Source organism: Plasmodium fragile (genome assembly GCF_000956335.1).
Source record: "Plasmodium fragile strain nilgiri unplaced genomic scaffold supercont1.8, whole genome shotgun sequence".
Classification (NCBI taxonomy): Eukaryota; Apicomplexa; class Aconoidasida; order Haemosporida; family Plasmodiidae; genus Plasmodium; species Plasmodium fragile.
This window is the reverse complement of record NW_012192588.1, coordinates 465649-479467: the sequence shown is the minus strand read 5'-3', so window position 1 is coordinate 479467 and position 13819 is coordinate 465649. Positions and strand designations below refer to the sequence as shown.

At 44.4% G+C, this 13819-nt stretch overlaps 5 protein-coding genes across 5 annotated transcripts; 3 read left to right on the top strand and 2 right to left on the bottom strand.

Moving 5' to 3' along the window:
- Window positions 1–1298: 1298 nt before the first annotated feature.
- Window positions 1299–2322, top strand: AK88_01043 (uncharacterized protein; the record flags this gene model as incomplete). The annotated part of the gene is made up of 2 exons (XM_012478681.1): window positions 1299–1312; window positions 1617–2322. The coding sequence occupies 2 exons, from the start codon at window positions 1299–1301 to the stop codon at window positions 2320–2322; spliced, it is 720 nt and encodes a 239-aa protein (XP_012334104.1).
- A 1053-nt stretch (window positions 2323–3375) lies between these two features.
- Window positions 3376–4349, top strand: AK88_01042 (uncharacterized protein; the record flags this gene model as incomplete). The annotated part of the gene is made up of 2 exons (XM_012478680.1): window positions 3376–3393; window positions 3495–4349. The coding sequence occupies 2 exons, from the start codon at window positions 3376–3378 to the stop codon at window positions 4347–4349; spliced, it is 873 nt and encodes a 290-aa protein (XP_012334103.1).
- A 53-nt stretch (window positions 4350–4402) lies between these two features.
- AK88_01041 (uncharacterized protein) lies at window positions 4403–4860 on the bottom strand (the record flags this gene model as incomplete). Its single annotated transcript, XM_012478679.1, has 2 exons — window positions 4403–4546; window positions 4732–4860. 2 exons carry the CDS (start codon window positions 4858–4860, stop codon window positions 4403–4405), a joined length of 273 nt encoding a protein of 90 aa, XP_012334102.1.
- A 1795-nt stretch (window positions 4861–6655) lies between these two features.
- On the bottom strand, window positions 6656–8638 carry AK88_01040 (uncharacterized protein; the record flags this gene model as incomplete). Its single annotated transcript, XM_012478678.1, has 1 exon — window positions 6656–8638. One exon carries the CDS (start codon window positions 8636–8638, stop codon window positions 6656–6658), a length of 1983 nt encoding a protein of 660 aa, XP_012334101.1.
- Window positions 8639–11445: 2807 nt separating this feature from the next.
- Window positions 11446–13767, top strand: AK88_01039 (uncharacterized protein; the record flags this gene model as incomplete). Its single annotated transcript, XM_012478677.1, has 1 exon — window positions 11446–13767. One exon carries the CDS (start codon window positions 11446–11448, stop codon window positions 13765–13767), a length of 2322 nt encoding a protein of 773 aa, XP_012334100.1.
- Between the last annotated feature and the right edge of the window lie 52 nt (window positions 13768–13819).

Here is a 13819-nt window from a genome sequence, read left to right as displayed (position 1 = left end):
AAAAAAAAAAAAAAAAAAAAATATACACACGGGTGAACATAAGCGTAAACATAAATATGCACACTTTTTGCGTACCCCTATTTCTTCAGTGATTCTTCTTTCGGCGGGGACGCTGTTTAACCATCAGTTGGACATCACGCCGTCGTTGGCGGTTCTGAAAGAGCTTACACGTTTTTCCCATTTCGTTATTCTCCCACCATGTTCCACAAAAGTGAGGCCGTGACTGGAAAAATCGCCGCGGTTCCGCAAGTGTGTCTACAGGGAGGCATCAAACTGTTTCAACTCGATGCTCACACCTACACGTTTATGTATTTGTTCGCGTGTTTGTTCACTCGAGGGGGACAGTACTAATGGATGGATCATTATATTAGCATGTTATTACGAACTTATCACCGCGTTACTGCGCGAGGCTCCTCTCTCCTGCCTTTCTGCGACAAACGGTCTGCATTTAGAGCGGACAAGGAACAATTCCGCTGATGAGTCCCCACCCCCCCTTCTGCGCGTTCCCCTTTGACATCCTCTCTAGTTGTGTATTGGTCTGGGGGAGATCCCCTAAAGAAAGGGCACCAAGACATAAATGCGCGAGAATGAACAGATCGCCAATGTGGAACTCCCCCCTCTACATGCGATGAGAAAAAAGGCAATGCCAATCGAATGGGGAAAAAATGTATGAACTGGACCATTTCTTTATTTCTCATCATCACCTCTATGCTGCGCTTCCTCCTCGATAATTTTTTTTCCGATTTTATTTCCCCTTAATAATTATCCCTCTTCGGTTATTGCACGATTAGAGGAAAAAAAAAAAAAAAAAAAAAAGGAACGTTTTTTTTTCCTGCACGCGCAAGCCCCCACTGTGGGCGCAAAAAATGGGAACAATTTTGTCGGCATAATTTTTGACCGTATATTTTTTTTCAATTCTGTGGGGAAATTTTCACCATCCTTTTTTGCCATCCTTTTGGTTGCCTTTCGCCGTTTTTGTCCCTTGTGCGCTCCCGTCTGCGCTTCATCCTTGCGTGAACGTGCCAGGCATACCCGCCGAGTGGCGAAAGGAAAGCTCGCCTAGCTTCGCGTAAATTTAAGTCAAACGTTTATGCCAAAGGTTAACTGAGTGGTTTTTTTTTTTTTTTTTTTGTTTCCCCACTGATGCAAAAAGAAAAAAAAAAAGAAGAGAAAGAAAAAAAAAAAATACGTTACACCTTTGTAAGAGTTGCTGAGAGGCTTCCCTGCTGGTGAAACTCCTCCAATTTGAATAACTTCCCCCAAAGTTAAAAAACAATCATTTGCGAAGCTCGGGAACCATGTCGAACATACGGTATGTAATGTTGTTCGTGAGGGAACGCTTGCATGTGTATGGGAGCGATTTGCATTTCTGTTCTGTGTTTCCCCGAAAGTGAAGCTTAAAAAGAAGGCGCGTTTTTGCGCACATAAAAAGTGTACCCCCGTTAAGTCCGCCCTGTGTGTGTGTGACAAGGAGAAGCATTCTGCTTGTACACATATAGGCGAATGGCGAGGGGGGGAGCCCCCTCCTTTCCCTGCCGTAACAATAGAACAGTTTGTGTGTCGCTTCATTTCTCTTCCTTCATGTAAAATCCCATTTTTTGTACACCCCGCTGTAGATCCCTTAGCGACCTGAGGAAGGACGAAAAAAAAAACAAGGAGCGCGTAGCGCATTATACTGGAGGTCAGAATAGCGGACTTGAAGTGGAGAACTCAGATGATGATATGGGCCCAAGTTTCTTCACGTCCAAACTGCCAGAAAACTGTAGACGCATCACGTTATATAAAAATGGGTTCATTGTAGATGATGGAGAATTCCGCGATTTAAATATTGAAGAAAATAAAAAGTTCATGCAAAACATTGAGGCAGGCATATTACCCAAGGAATTTGCTGGCAAGGACAAAACGATGAATGTAGCCTTAAAGGATAAGAGCAACGAGGTCTACACAAAGGAGAAAACGGAGAATACTAATACAACGTACAAAGGACAAGGAGTCAAGTTAGGGTCCAGTAAAACACCAAGTGTTAGTGAAGAAGAAATAAAAAAACTCGAAGCATCTTCCCCCACTGATGTGAAGAACATCCATGTAGACGATTCCAAGCCGATTACCACATTACATGTTAGATTATATAATGGAAAAAAAATTTCTCACAAATTTAATTATGACCATACAGTGGAGGACTTGTTTCAATTCGTGCATAGCTACACCCCAATAAATTTTTCTCTCTTTTTTGATTTCCCCCTCAAGCCAATTGAGCGCTCCGATCAGACGTTGCAAGAGGCCAACCTGATAGGCATGCTCATTACGCAGAAGCTTACATAGTGGTGGGTTGCTCTCTTTTGTGGGGCGTTTTTGTTTTTTGTGTGCGTCATTTCATGCTAGGAACCCCTTGGGTGCACCACCCGTTTTAGCGGCCCATCCTGTGAGCAAATAAAAACCATGAAATATACGTGTTATATATATCTCCCCTCTTGCGTCGAGGGATCCGTGCCAAGTGGGATACCGATTGGTGAAGCGAACTGGAAGCCCAATGTTTTTGTGTCATTTGGTTGTGTATCTTTCTTTTCCTTTTTTTTTATTTTTTTGCAACTCATATGTGGAGCATGCCTTTTTAAAAGAACCTATATCCACTGTGCGTTTGCATTTTTATCGCCCTCCACCTCCTTTTATATACGTACAAAATGTGTGTGCTTTTTTTTTCTTTTTTTTTTCACGCCCAAGCAACAGTTGTTGTGCCATTTCGAGCCACGTCTTGCATGTCCACCCAATTTAAGACGATGTTTTTTTTTTTTTTTTTTTTTTTTTTTCCATACCAATGCGATATGGACTAAAGGCGGATGAACGAGTTCGCGCGTGACAGGATGTGATATACCCTTTTCACTCGTCACCACTACGACTGTTACTACTATACTCCCACTTTTAACATGCAAAAAGGGCACCTTTGTAAAGTAGCGGTCTGTAGCGTGGGAGTGACCCTTCAGCAGGATAATCAAGCCGTGCCCATTCGCGTACAAAAATATCTCTTGGCGGGGTGGCAAAAATTCATATGCGTACAAGAGGGCGTTGCCGTTGGTCGTTAATCATCCGTGCCCAAGGGGCGAACAGAAATATATATATAAAAAAAAAAAAAAAAATATACCAAAAAAAGGTTAATTTTTTTTTGCCAGATGGAAATGCACGTTTAGCGTTCATTTAAGCGCACGATTGGGAGGAAAAGTGCGCGGCCCCCCCTCATCTCTTCGCCAATTCGTCCCGTAAGAGAGCATTGTTAGTTTAACTACTTTGTTCCATTTGCAAACCCAAACGTGCCTGGCTGGGCACGCGTTCCCCCCCCTTGACCCGACGCGTATCCACCCACCCCTTGGGACGAGCGCCATGGATGGCACACTGCAGGTGAGTAACGCTAATAAAAGATGCTGCGGTAATGCATGAACGCGGAGCGACCAGATGATGACTACACGCCCCACCCCACTTTGAACTTTCCTCTTCCCCAGATTCGTGACTTCTTCTACGCGGGGTACGAGAACTACTGCCTGAGGAACTTCGAGACAGCCAGCAAAGAAGAGCGGAAGGAAGCGGAGGAGTACATATATCAAATATACATGCGGAGGAACGAGAAGGATGCTCTGCTAGGTTTGAAAAAGTCCCCCAATGAGAACCTCCAATGGTTGTGCAAATACTACCAGCATTATTACTTGAAGGAGAAGAAGGCGAAGGAGGGTAACGCCATAGAGGCAGAGGCGCTACTAAGCGAGGTGGAAAAAATGAAAATAACTTCCCCCAATGGAAACATCTTAAAGAGTAGACTCCTATTCGAGTGCAACAAGTTACAGGAGTGCTTCGAGTTGTTAGCAGATGGCCCAATAGAAGTGACGTCGGCCAAAATCGTCCTTCTCCTCCTCATCAACCGACCTGACTTGGTGATACAAATGATAGAAGAATACAAAAGGATGAATGACGAAATACCTATTGTAAAAATTATCCTAGCCATATTTTACCTCTATACAGAAAATCAAAAAGAAGCCTTTTTAATATTTGATGATTTGGAGTCCATGTGTGGATCAATCGTGAACGACGTGTCCACTGTCATTCTTAATGGGAAGGGTGTGTCGAATATTTTAAACTACGAGTTTAATGATGCGAAAGAGTTTTTGAAGAATGCACTCAAGGAGGATCCCACAAATGGGGACGCCCTTTACAATTTGATCACATGCTCTTTGTATTTATACGAGCTGGAGGAGGCCAGTGATTACTTGGACAAGCTCTATGATTCCTTCCCCACGCATGAGAGCTTAACCGTTTTGAAGAAAATCGACGATGCCGTTGATAACTTCGTTGCGCAGTTTTAGCTCCCACGTGTGAAGCGGCTGTGCTGCGTTACCCTGCCAGGCCCTCTGCCTCCTTACGTCAGGGACACGTGGCACACATTTTTCCGTTGCTCCACTTTTACCTCATCGCGCTTTAACTTTTTCGCCGCCAAAAAATTGTCTATCGATTTGTCGCAGTTCTCCACGGGCACACACTTGCCGCCCGTCAGTTCGCTCGCCTAAAAAAATAAAATAAAAAAATGAAAAAATAATATTTAACTATATAATAATAGTGGCTCCATCGGGGAGGGGTTCCCACAAATGCCTCTTACGTAGCACCATTTTGTGCACACAATGAGGGAACGATCGACGCAGTGCTTCTTGTGACTGCTCCATCGCACGGCTCCACCCCTCTTGGTCATACCCTGTACTGGTAATACAGAAAAGCGCCTATAACGATCAAGTTCTGCGGAATGTAGTAGACACACGCCCCCTTGAAGCACTGCACCAGCAACGAGTTCTTGTTAAAGCTGTAAAAGGGTGACTTAACCATGGTGAGCCAAATGGGTTTTTCCTATCCAGAGGAGAAAAAAAAAAAAAAAGGTTACTTCAATGAGTGGCTGATTCCCCATAAATCATATACTTTTTTTTGTTCTTTGAAACGGAATTAAGGTTGCAGCTCGGCTTATAAAAAAATATAAAAGTGACCAGGTCTTGTTCTTACTTACAATGGAAAATAGGATATATATTTTTCACCACGGAAACATCCCAGAGTGCGCATCGAAGTTGCGTAGAGGTTAAAACTCCATCCACATTTGCAAGCGTGCAGGTGTGCACGTGTGCAAGCGTTTCTACAGCGATGGCGGGTGCCCCAATTGGTACATGCTTCTTCGCCTGACGTGTGCGTGAATCTGCTTCTCCACAACGAGTTGCATGAAATAAACCCATCCAAACGTTAAGCGCCCACAGTTTTATCTCCCACTGAAGCGTGAACAACTGAACACGCGGTGGGAAAACCCTAGGCCTGTACTTGGGAACATTTCATCATGTGCACTGTTCGCATACTAGCATGGGGAACACACAAAAAAAAAAGAGAAACAATGGTGGAAATTTTATTGCCTGTTCATACAAAAATGGCTAAGCGTGGTAAAAAAAAAAAAAAAAAAAGCTACATATATTACATTTCGTGTTCATAAAAAAAACGGTTTAGCTAGCCAAAAGGGATCGAAAAATGGGTCCATAATTATATTGCTTGTTCATACAAAAAAAAAAAAAAAAAACATTTGCACACGTAGAAAATGAGCGTTCCGATGGGTAACACTGTTGGGCCGCTTTGCGACCCGTTACATGACAACGCTTACATGTAGGATGAAATTCGCTGCAGAGAGATGGTGCCCCTTGCACCCTTTTCATAGCCACTCAACAAGCACCCTTATTGCATGGGAGGTAGTTCTCAATGAAGTCTGTAAAGAAAAGCAGATCCTCCACATTCCTATGCATCAATTTTGGAGAAAGAGACCACTCAAGCGTTATGGGTCATTCGTTGGTCAGGTGGTGCAGTTCACTTGAAGCAGCCATGGCATGACCCTTTCGCACCAGTGCTAAAGGTAGGTAACATAGGTGTATATATGCATATATGCGCACCGCCCAATGGCGCTTAACCTGCTAGGAGCGATTTCTTATTGTCCGACATGTGCGCAAGTCTAAAAAACCACGCAAACCATTCCACCAACCGTAACAATAAACGCTCACATTATGTGCACGTACAAAGTGGACAAGGCGAACGAGATTTTCCCCTTCCCCGTGCGACAGAGTAGGGGACGGAGGGAATAGTATTTTTTTTTAGCAATACAATTTTGGCTTTATTAATTCTGATAGTGTACAAATGGCTAAAGGTGGGAAGGGGCAGAAAAACAAGGGACACAACATGCGTGAGTAAAACGCCCACGTTAGATGCGCCACGCCAGGCATCCTTCGTAATGCCCCTATGCACAAAATGAACAGAAATGATGGGCACCCAAACGGTGACACAACTGCCGCGCTTCTTAAAACCAGATGCACTAAAAAGAGAGGGTTTAAGCATGATGAAACAAACGAAATGAGGTGGGATAGGTATAGCATAAAATGCATGGCTCATTGGGTGAGGTTAACAATACAGTACCACAGCATCTGTGTGAGCGCGAGGGCACCTCCAGAGCATGGCAAACTACAACACGCGTTCATGTCGTACGCGTCACTGCATAGGGAAGTCATACACATCTGCTCCACGAATGAGAAAAAGGAAAAAAAAAGGGGGGGAAAAAAAAAAGAGAGAGAACCTTTTTTGAATGCCCCTGGGGAAGAGTCATCTAATTCTTCATTTTGGACGACTTGCCTCGGACACCCTTCGCATCGGGTGTGTGCGAAGAGGATTCACGTTTGCAATTGTCCCCTTTAGAGTAGGACCTTCCTACGCTTTCTCTCTTTGCACCAACCGACCTAGCTTTGTTCGTCCTCTCCGATGGAGGAGACCCCATGATCCTAACGCTCCTGTTCCTCATAGAAGAAGAAGAGGGTGTTGTCTTCCGTTTCTTCTTCGAAATAGGGGTGTCCACAATTTGGTAGAATTGTCTATGAGCCTTTTCACTAAGGTTAATATTTTCTTTGCAGGACCTCCTCGGTTGTCTCCTAGTCGGACTTTCACTGCTTAAGTAGGGTTTACTCTTAACGCTTCTTCTCCTTTTGTGTGCATCTTTGCTGACAGTGGTTTTCTCCACGGTGCCCACAAGATCGCTGTCCATATTTTCCAAATCCTTTGAGTGCATATAGTACTTACTATTGACTGGTGTGTGTGGATTGTAAAAAAGGTCTTTGAAGAAGCTTCCCTTTTTATTTTCTTCTTCATTTCCCTTATCTTCTAACTGTTCAGGTTTGTCCATCTGAGGGAAGTTTTCCCTTCTGTGTTTTTTCGAAAACATATTTTCCTCTTCATAAATTTCATCATGGCCTCTCTTAATAGACATTCTGTCTGAGTCCACATGAGATGTAATAAAAGCACAATGGGATGATCCTCCTGCAAAGGAAAGAATTTGTATCTGGCTAATGGACACTTCGCTTTCTTTCCTCCCTTTAGTAAAAGTTGTGGTCACGAAATTGTGGAAGGCAATTTCAGAGGGCTGATTATTCTCAATCACAGCGATGCATGTGTCTTCTTCAAAATCATTTCCTCCTGTGCCCCAACCAAAGAGCTGTCCACTGTCGGTCAACACTAAGCAATGATCTGTTCCACAAGAAATAGTTTTAATAAGAATTTTTTTTTTTTTAAAATAGGTCAATTCTTGAGGAGAGTAAGCATCCTCTTCACACTCCATCCCTAATATCTCTCGGTTGCCCCAAATGTACAGGTCATTATTTTTAAGTAGACAAACGGTAAAGCTTTGTCCACCACACAATTCTGCAATTTCTTTTGAACACAATTCTTCAATTTTGGAAAATTTTTTTATAATATTGTCTCTCATCGACACACCACATGATCCGTAAGCATTTCTTCCAATTGCATACACGTCTAGTGATGCTTCTAACTGAACAAAGGTATTATTACCACCACAATATATATTCCTAAACTTGGAGGCGAACCCAAGATCTTTAAAATGGTAGCGATTGGGAAAAATATACCTGTTCCTTACTTCGGGAGCAAATTCTATATCGTAGAACGAGTTGCACACTTGACACGAGTCACTATTCCCCATGGTATAAATGTATTCTCCGCTCTGCTCTAAGCAGATCAAATGGTCTTCTCCTGATATTATATTACTTATTATTACTTCTTCATGATTGGGGTTTTCCACCTCGTCATTGTAACCATCTAGCGCACTTCCATCGTGAGCGTACGAAAAATTTACCTGCACGAACTCCTCCGATTTTGGTATTATTTCCCCTCTCTTCTGGAAGGACGGAAGGCCTAGGACTCCACAGGAATCCCTAAACCCACCAGTAATGTAGACCTTGCCGTCTTCTAACAAAACTGCTGTGTGGTTATCGCCGCAACTGATTTTTTTAATCTTTGACTTGCAGGTGAAGTTGAGTAAGGTTGGGGAGTGTTCAGGGTCCTTGGTACTATTGGCATGAGTCTTTCGGCCAAGGACACCCATGTCGTTGCATCCGAAGGAGAACAGCTTGTCGTCCTTCGTTTTTATAATTGTGTGCATGGATCCACAAACGACTTGGTCGATGTCGTTGGGGAGGTTCCGCACGGCAGTCGGGTTCACCTGCACATAATCGGCGCAGTACTCGGGCGGCAGCTGGCCGCACTCACCTGACCCGAAGATGAACAGCGTGTTCTTCACCGTCATTGTTGCGGGGGGTGCGGTGGGGGTGCCGTGCTACCAAACGCGCTTTGTATCACTGCCGCTAATCCCGCCTTATATGACCGTCGCCAATCCCGCCTTATATGACCGCCGCAAACTACTCCTTATAATGACCGCCCCTAATCCCTCCTTATAGACGTGGTCGCGTCAACGTGAGCAAAGGCGTCACGTCAGTCCTGGGGTAGTAACGGCGCCAGAGGGCGCGCAGCTGTGTGCATATGCATGAGAACAGGAATACACGCCCCCACACGCAGGAGGGGATTTAAATACAGGTATTTAACAATTGATGCGATTTAGTTAACTTTTCCCTCCATTTCGCTGTTCATTTTTTTTTTTTTTTTTCCTTCTTCTGCCCGCGCGGTCACAGTTTCAATCAGAAAAAAAAAAAAAAAAAAAAAAAAAAAATGCTGCCATGTACCAAATTGACAAATCCGAAGGATACACAAAATGGAGACTTTGTTCCCTCTCAACTTGACTCTGTTTAAACCATTTCACAAGAATGCGTTATTGCGTACGCTGCTTTTTTGTTATCCATGTACACGTGTGTATAAGTTTGTCGTGCGTGTATGCTTTTCCCCTCCCCCCCCATATGCTACGCGAGTGCGTCACGGGGAAAGGGCGCGGCTGGAAATAAATCACGTGTACGTATCGAGGCGCATTGCAGTTCGAGCCTCTAGTCAGTTTAGGTGGAGGTGAAAAAAAGTTCATTTCCGGCAGGTCAAAGTTTTGTCCCCCCCCCCCCCACGTACACACGTCAGGCAATGCTTACCACCCCTGTGTGGTCTTCGACGCTGCTTCTCCCTTATGCATGTGCTGCACGATGGGGAATTTCACACCCACAGATTTGGCACGTGGAACAAATAAAGGTGGCCCAGTGGTGATGCGGCTTAACGAAGCGTAACGAAGCGGTGAAAGTGAGGACGGCTCACTTTGTGAGAATGTTGACAGTCCTGGCTGTGCGCACAAACGAGGGAGCATATAGAAGTGCGCCTCCGCCCTGTTTGATTTCCCCCACTGTGCGAAGTTATAGCCAGCCAGTCGACGCATATCTCTTTGAATTACACACACGTGTTATCCCCCATTAAGCTTTCCCCTCATGGACAATACGCAATGGCTCATTTACATGACGGGGGTGATTCTACAAAGGAGAGGTGGCCACTTTGTCTGCCATTCGAAGGGAATTTGTGACCATCTTGTCCTCTGCCCCATTTGTAAGCATGTACCATAATAATATAAAAAAAATTGCACCGTGCAAAACGTATTATAAGATGAATGAAGTGGGGGACCATTTGATTATTGCTTAGCTGAGTGAAAACAACGTGATGACACACGCCTACCCCCTGGGAACACTCCGCATATTCATAAAACACCTGCTACTCGAAGGAGAAACAATTGGGGTAGCGTTACTCATGCGTCAGATCGGGTAGGCATTCATTTGGTACGAATAGTAAGAGGTGAGAGACGGAACCTGCGTGTAGACCCTCCCAAGCGTTAACAGGGATGACCAATGTAGGCCAACTGTGGCATTCGCAAGAGGGAAAATGAATTTGAAACGGACCCGTCCCGGTCACATCCTCCCCGTCACATTCGCCCAGTGTTTCTCTGCTGGGTTTCTTCATCTTTTTTTTTTTTTTTTTTTTCGAATTGCTTCCCACACTTGGCTAGCTGCATTCTGATGTATGTGCGTGGCAGGGGTTTGCTAATGGTTGGTTACCCCCCACAATGTGCCTAAAATGGGGGCAGAATGAAACAAGAAAAAAAAAAGAACAACATTGAGTGAGATCAGCGTGTTCCTCACCCACAATCTCTACAGTTACTATTTCCCTTTTCGGCCTTCTTTCCGTATGGGGTGATGGGAAATGCGCAGGGGCGTAGCAAACTGTTTTAGGTGGATGGGTGTTTCTTCTTTTCTCTTTATTTTGTTCCACCGCACATAACTAAATTGGAATTGTAAAAAAAAAAAAAAAAAAAAAACAGCAGAGGTGCTTGTGTAGGCATATGTGTGATGACCAACGGTTGCGGCGGTTACCTACCTGAAGCGATCGCTAAAATGTGACCGTCCCGTTTTTACATTTATTTCCATTTGTTTAGAAGCCACGTGTGGAGATGAGATATCCCGATCATACTATCTTCACATTGGATTGACCCACAAAGAATGAAAAAACATTCTTTTTTTTTTTTTTTTTTTTTTTTTTTCCCTCTTGCCTATTAGAGGGAGAAAGTCGTTTGAAACTGCTTTTATTGAAGAAGGGGGGCAAATCGACATGGGGTACATATAAAACAGCGTGTAGCGTGCTTCGCGTAAACAAGCTCCTTTTTTTTTTTGTGCCGATCCGTTACAGCTTGTTATCCCTACGTTGGGTACCTACACCTCCCCCCCTCCAAAGGGTTAATATGAATTGTAGCTGCTTCGTGCGTGATCCTGATGAGCGTGTTTTCTCCACTCTGAAAGTAGGTCCTTCTGCACGTCCGCAATTACTTCTTCTCGTTTTTTTTGTCATGTGCACAAGTAAGGACGCCGCCTCACTGAGTGGTTGTAGCTTCTCCCATGTTAGCGCAAAGGTTGGTTTAGTTCAAAACAAAAAAGGTGATTTTGCTTTTCTTGTTAGTTGGTCAAATCGCACAACAGTTACTCTCCTCATTTTGTATTTCGAGTTAAGGAAACACAACTGCTTATAGGGGCAAAGTGTAAATTGGGAGACGCAACCCCTATACACGTGTGAAAGGGTCACCAAAAGACAGGATAGGAAAAAAGTGATCCTCCCACACACCGTCACATTTGCTACCCAAAAATGAGCAGCAGCGAGGAGAGTTCTTTTCTGCAAAACGACAAGGGGAACAACAGCGACAATGAAGAAGGGAAAGAAAATCTCGTGGAGAAAGGTGGGGGAAGCGACGAGGGTTCAGAAGTTAAGTTAAGGTCGAGGAGCGATGTTACGAACGAGACAGATAACCTCGTGAAGGAAGACGTGGAGCCCAGTGAAGGTACAAGTGAACATGATAAAGCGAGTGCAAAGGGGAAACCGCGTAAGGAGTATAAGAGGAGGACAAAAGAGGACGCGTCTGAAAAGTCCTATGCAAGCTGCATGAGTCTACACTCCCTTAGCGATGTCGCTAATGCAGAGGATGTGAAAAGGAAGAGCGAAAAGAAAATGGATAAAAAAAGTAGCAGCCATAGAGTGAAGAGGCACAAGGGGGAGAAGCGAAGGCGTCGTGGGAGTAGCAGCCATGGTAGAAGCGGAAGCCGCCGCAGAAGCGACATCCGCCGTGGACGCGCCAGCAGTGGAGAAAGCCGCTACGGCAGAGAGCGAAAAGAACGCAAAAGGAAGAAGGAGGTCAAGAAGAAAAGGAAGCACAAGATGGGAGATGGAGCAGGGGACGGAGGAGGACGATATAGCAAGCTGAGCAGCTTCAGCCTGTCTAGCAGCTACACCGATGATGATATAGACTTAGAGAGCATGAGCGATTTTAATTACAAGCGGCAAAAGAAAATTCAAAAAAAGGCCACCAGTGATTATCCTTCCAGTAAAAACCACCATCATAGGTATGGTGAAGAGAAAGGAGACAGAAAAAAACGGCACGACGAAACAAAAAGGGGATCTTCAAATTTGGTCTCGAAGAAAAAAAACGGATCCACCAGGGGACTAAGCAAAGACCCTTCCTACTCAATTAGCCTAAGCTCAGAAGGAGAATCAACAAAGAGAAAAAAAAAAAAAAAAAAAAAAAAATTGGCAGGTGAGCGAAGTGGAAGAAGGACAAAACGAGGAAGCACCGAGGAACACAATTATAAACATAACTCAAGGGTGCACAACGGAGATGATAATAAATTCAACAACGCAAAGTACCATTATTGGAGGGACAACTCAGGGGAGTCTCCCTCCGAGGAGCATCGTATGTATGACCATGATGATGGTAGGAGTTCGCTTTGTAAAAAGCATTCACAGAAAGGTACCACGAAGGGACATACAAACATTTTTGAGGGGGACCAAAAACGAGGTAGCGAAAAAAGACGAATGGAAAAAAAAAAAAAAAGTAAAATAAGAAAAGAAAATAAAGCATATAAGGCAAGCCTACATGGGAGAAGAAGTGATGCAGATGAGTATGAGTCTACTACAGACTCCACATCCAATGAAGTGCAGTCTCGATCAAGTCATGTCCCCACACGTAAAAAAAGAAAAGCCTACTTGAGTGATGCGGAGTCTACTGATTTAGCCGTTTCACTTAGCAGTGACGATAGGTCTCGAGCCAGAGGAAGGGGGTCATATCATGACACAGCAGTAATGGTGCGAAGCAAACGAGAGAGGACTGGAGGTAGGGTAGCGGCGGAGGGTCTGCATCACAACCGCTATGAGGACGATGACACGTATTATTTCCACTCCAGATTGAAGAGAGGAGACCCCTTCAGGGAGGGAAGACCGAGAATGACGGACGAGGAGGGAGTACCTATATTTAGGGATCGCGAATGGCAACCCTATGGAGGGACACATCATCGTGAGTTTGAAAAAAAAAGAAAAATGTATTTGGAGAGGGGGGATGGAATAGGTCATGCGACGTACCACCACGACACGTACGATCACGTCACGTACAACCACATGGCGCGCCCCAATCAGCAGCGCAACTACGATCACAGTGAATATAAAAAGGATGTGGCCGTTTTAATTAAGACCAGAAGACAGGAGTATTACCCACAGCATGGTAAACACAGATTCGAACAAGTTAGTATCCCCAATGGGATGATCAACAGGGACAAGACGTGTCCCTTTCTCCTGCGCCTGTTCTATAAGCTAGACGATGAGTACAATGACGTGGAGGACGTGAATATTTGTAAGCAAAGCGGAGTACAGAGCAACGAGCTGCAAATATATGGGTGGCTCGACATCACCATGCGTGAGATCGTAACACTAGTTAAAGATTTTTACCAGGAGAGCCGGAAGAGGGATGCTCACTGGGTGTTCAAGGTATACTCCAACGAGAACAAGAAATTGACCTTCTTGTCCCGTGTCCACAGTACCAAGTACAACTACAGGGAGGACAACAAGACGTTGCTGTCGTTGGACTACGAGATCGGAGACATTCTTCTCCTCTCCATTATGTTTGAGAGACAGGCCACGTAGGATGCACATTTTATTCAAGTCAAAACTGCCTCTTGTAAGGAGGACGACAAAG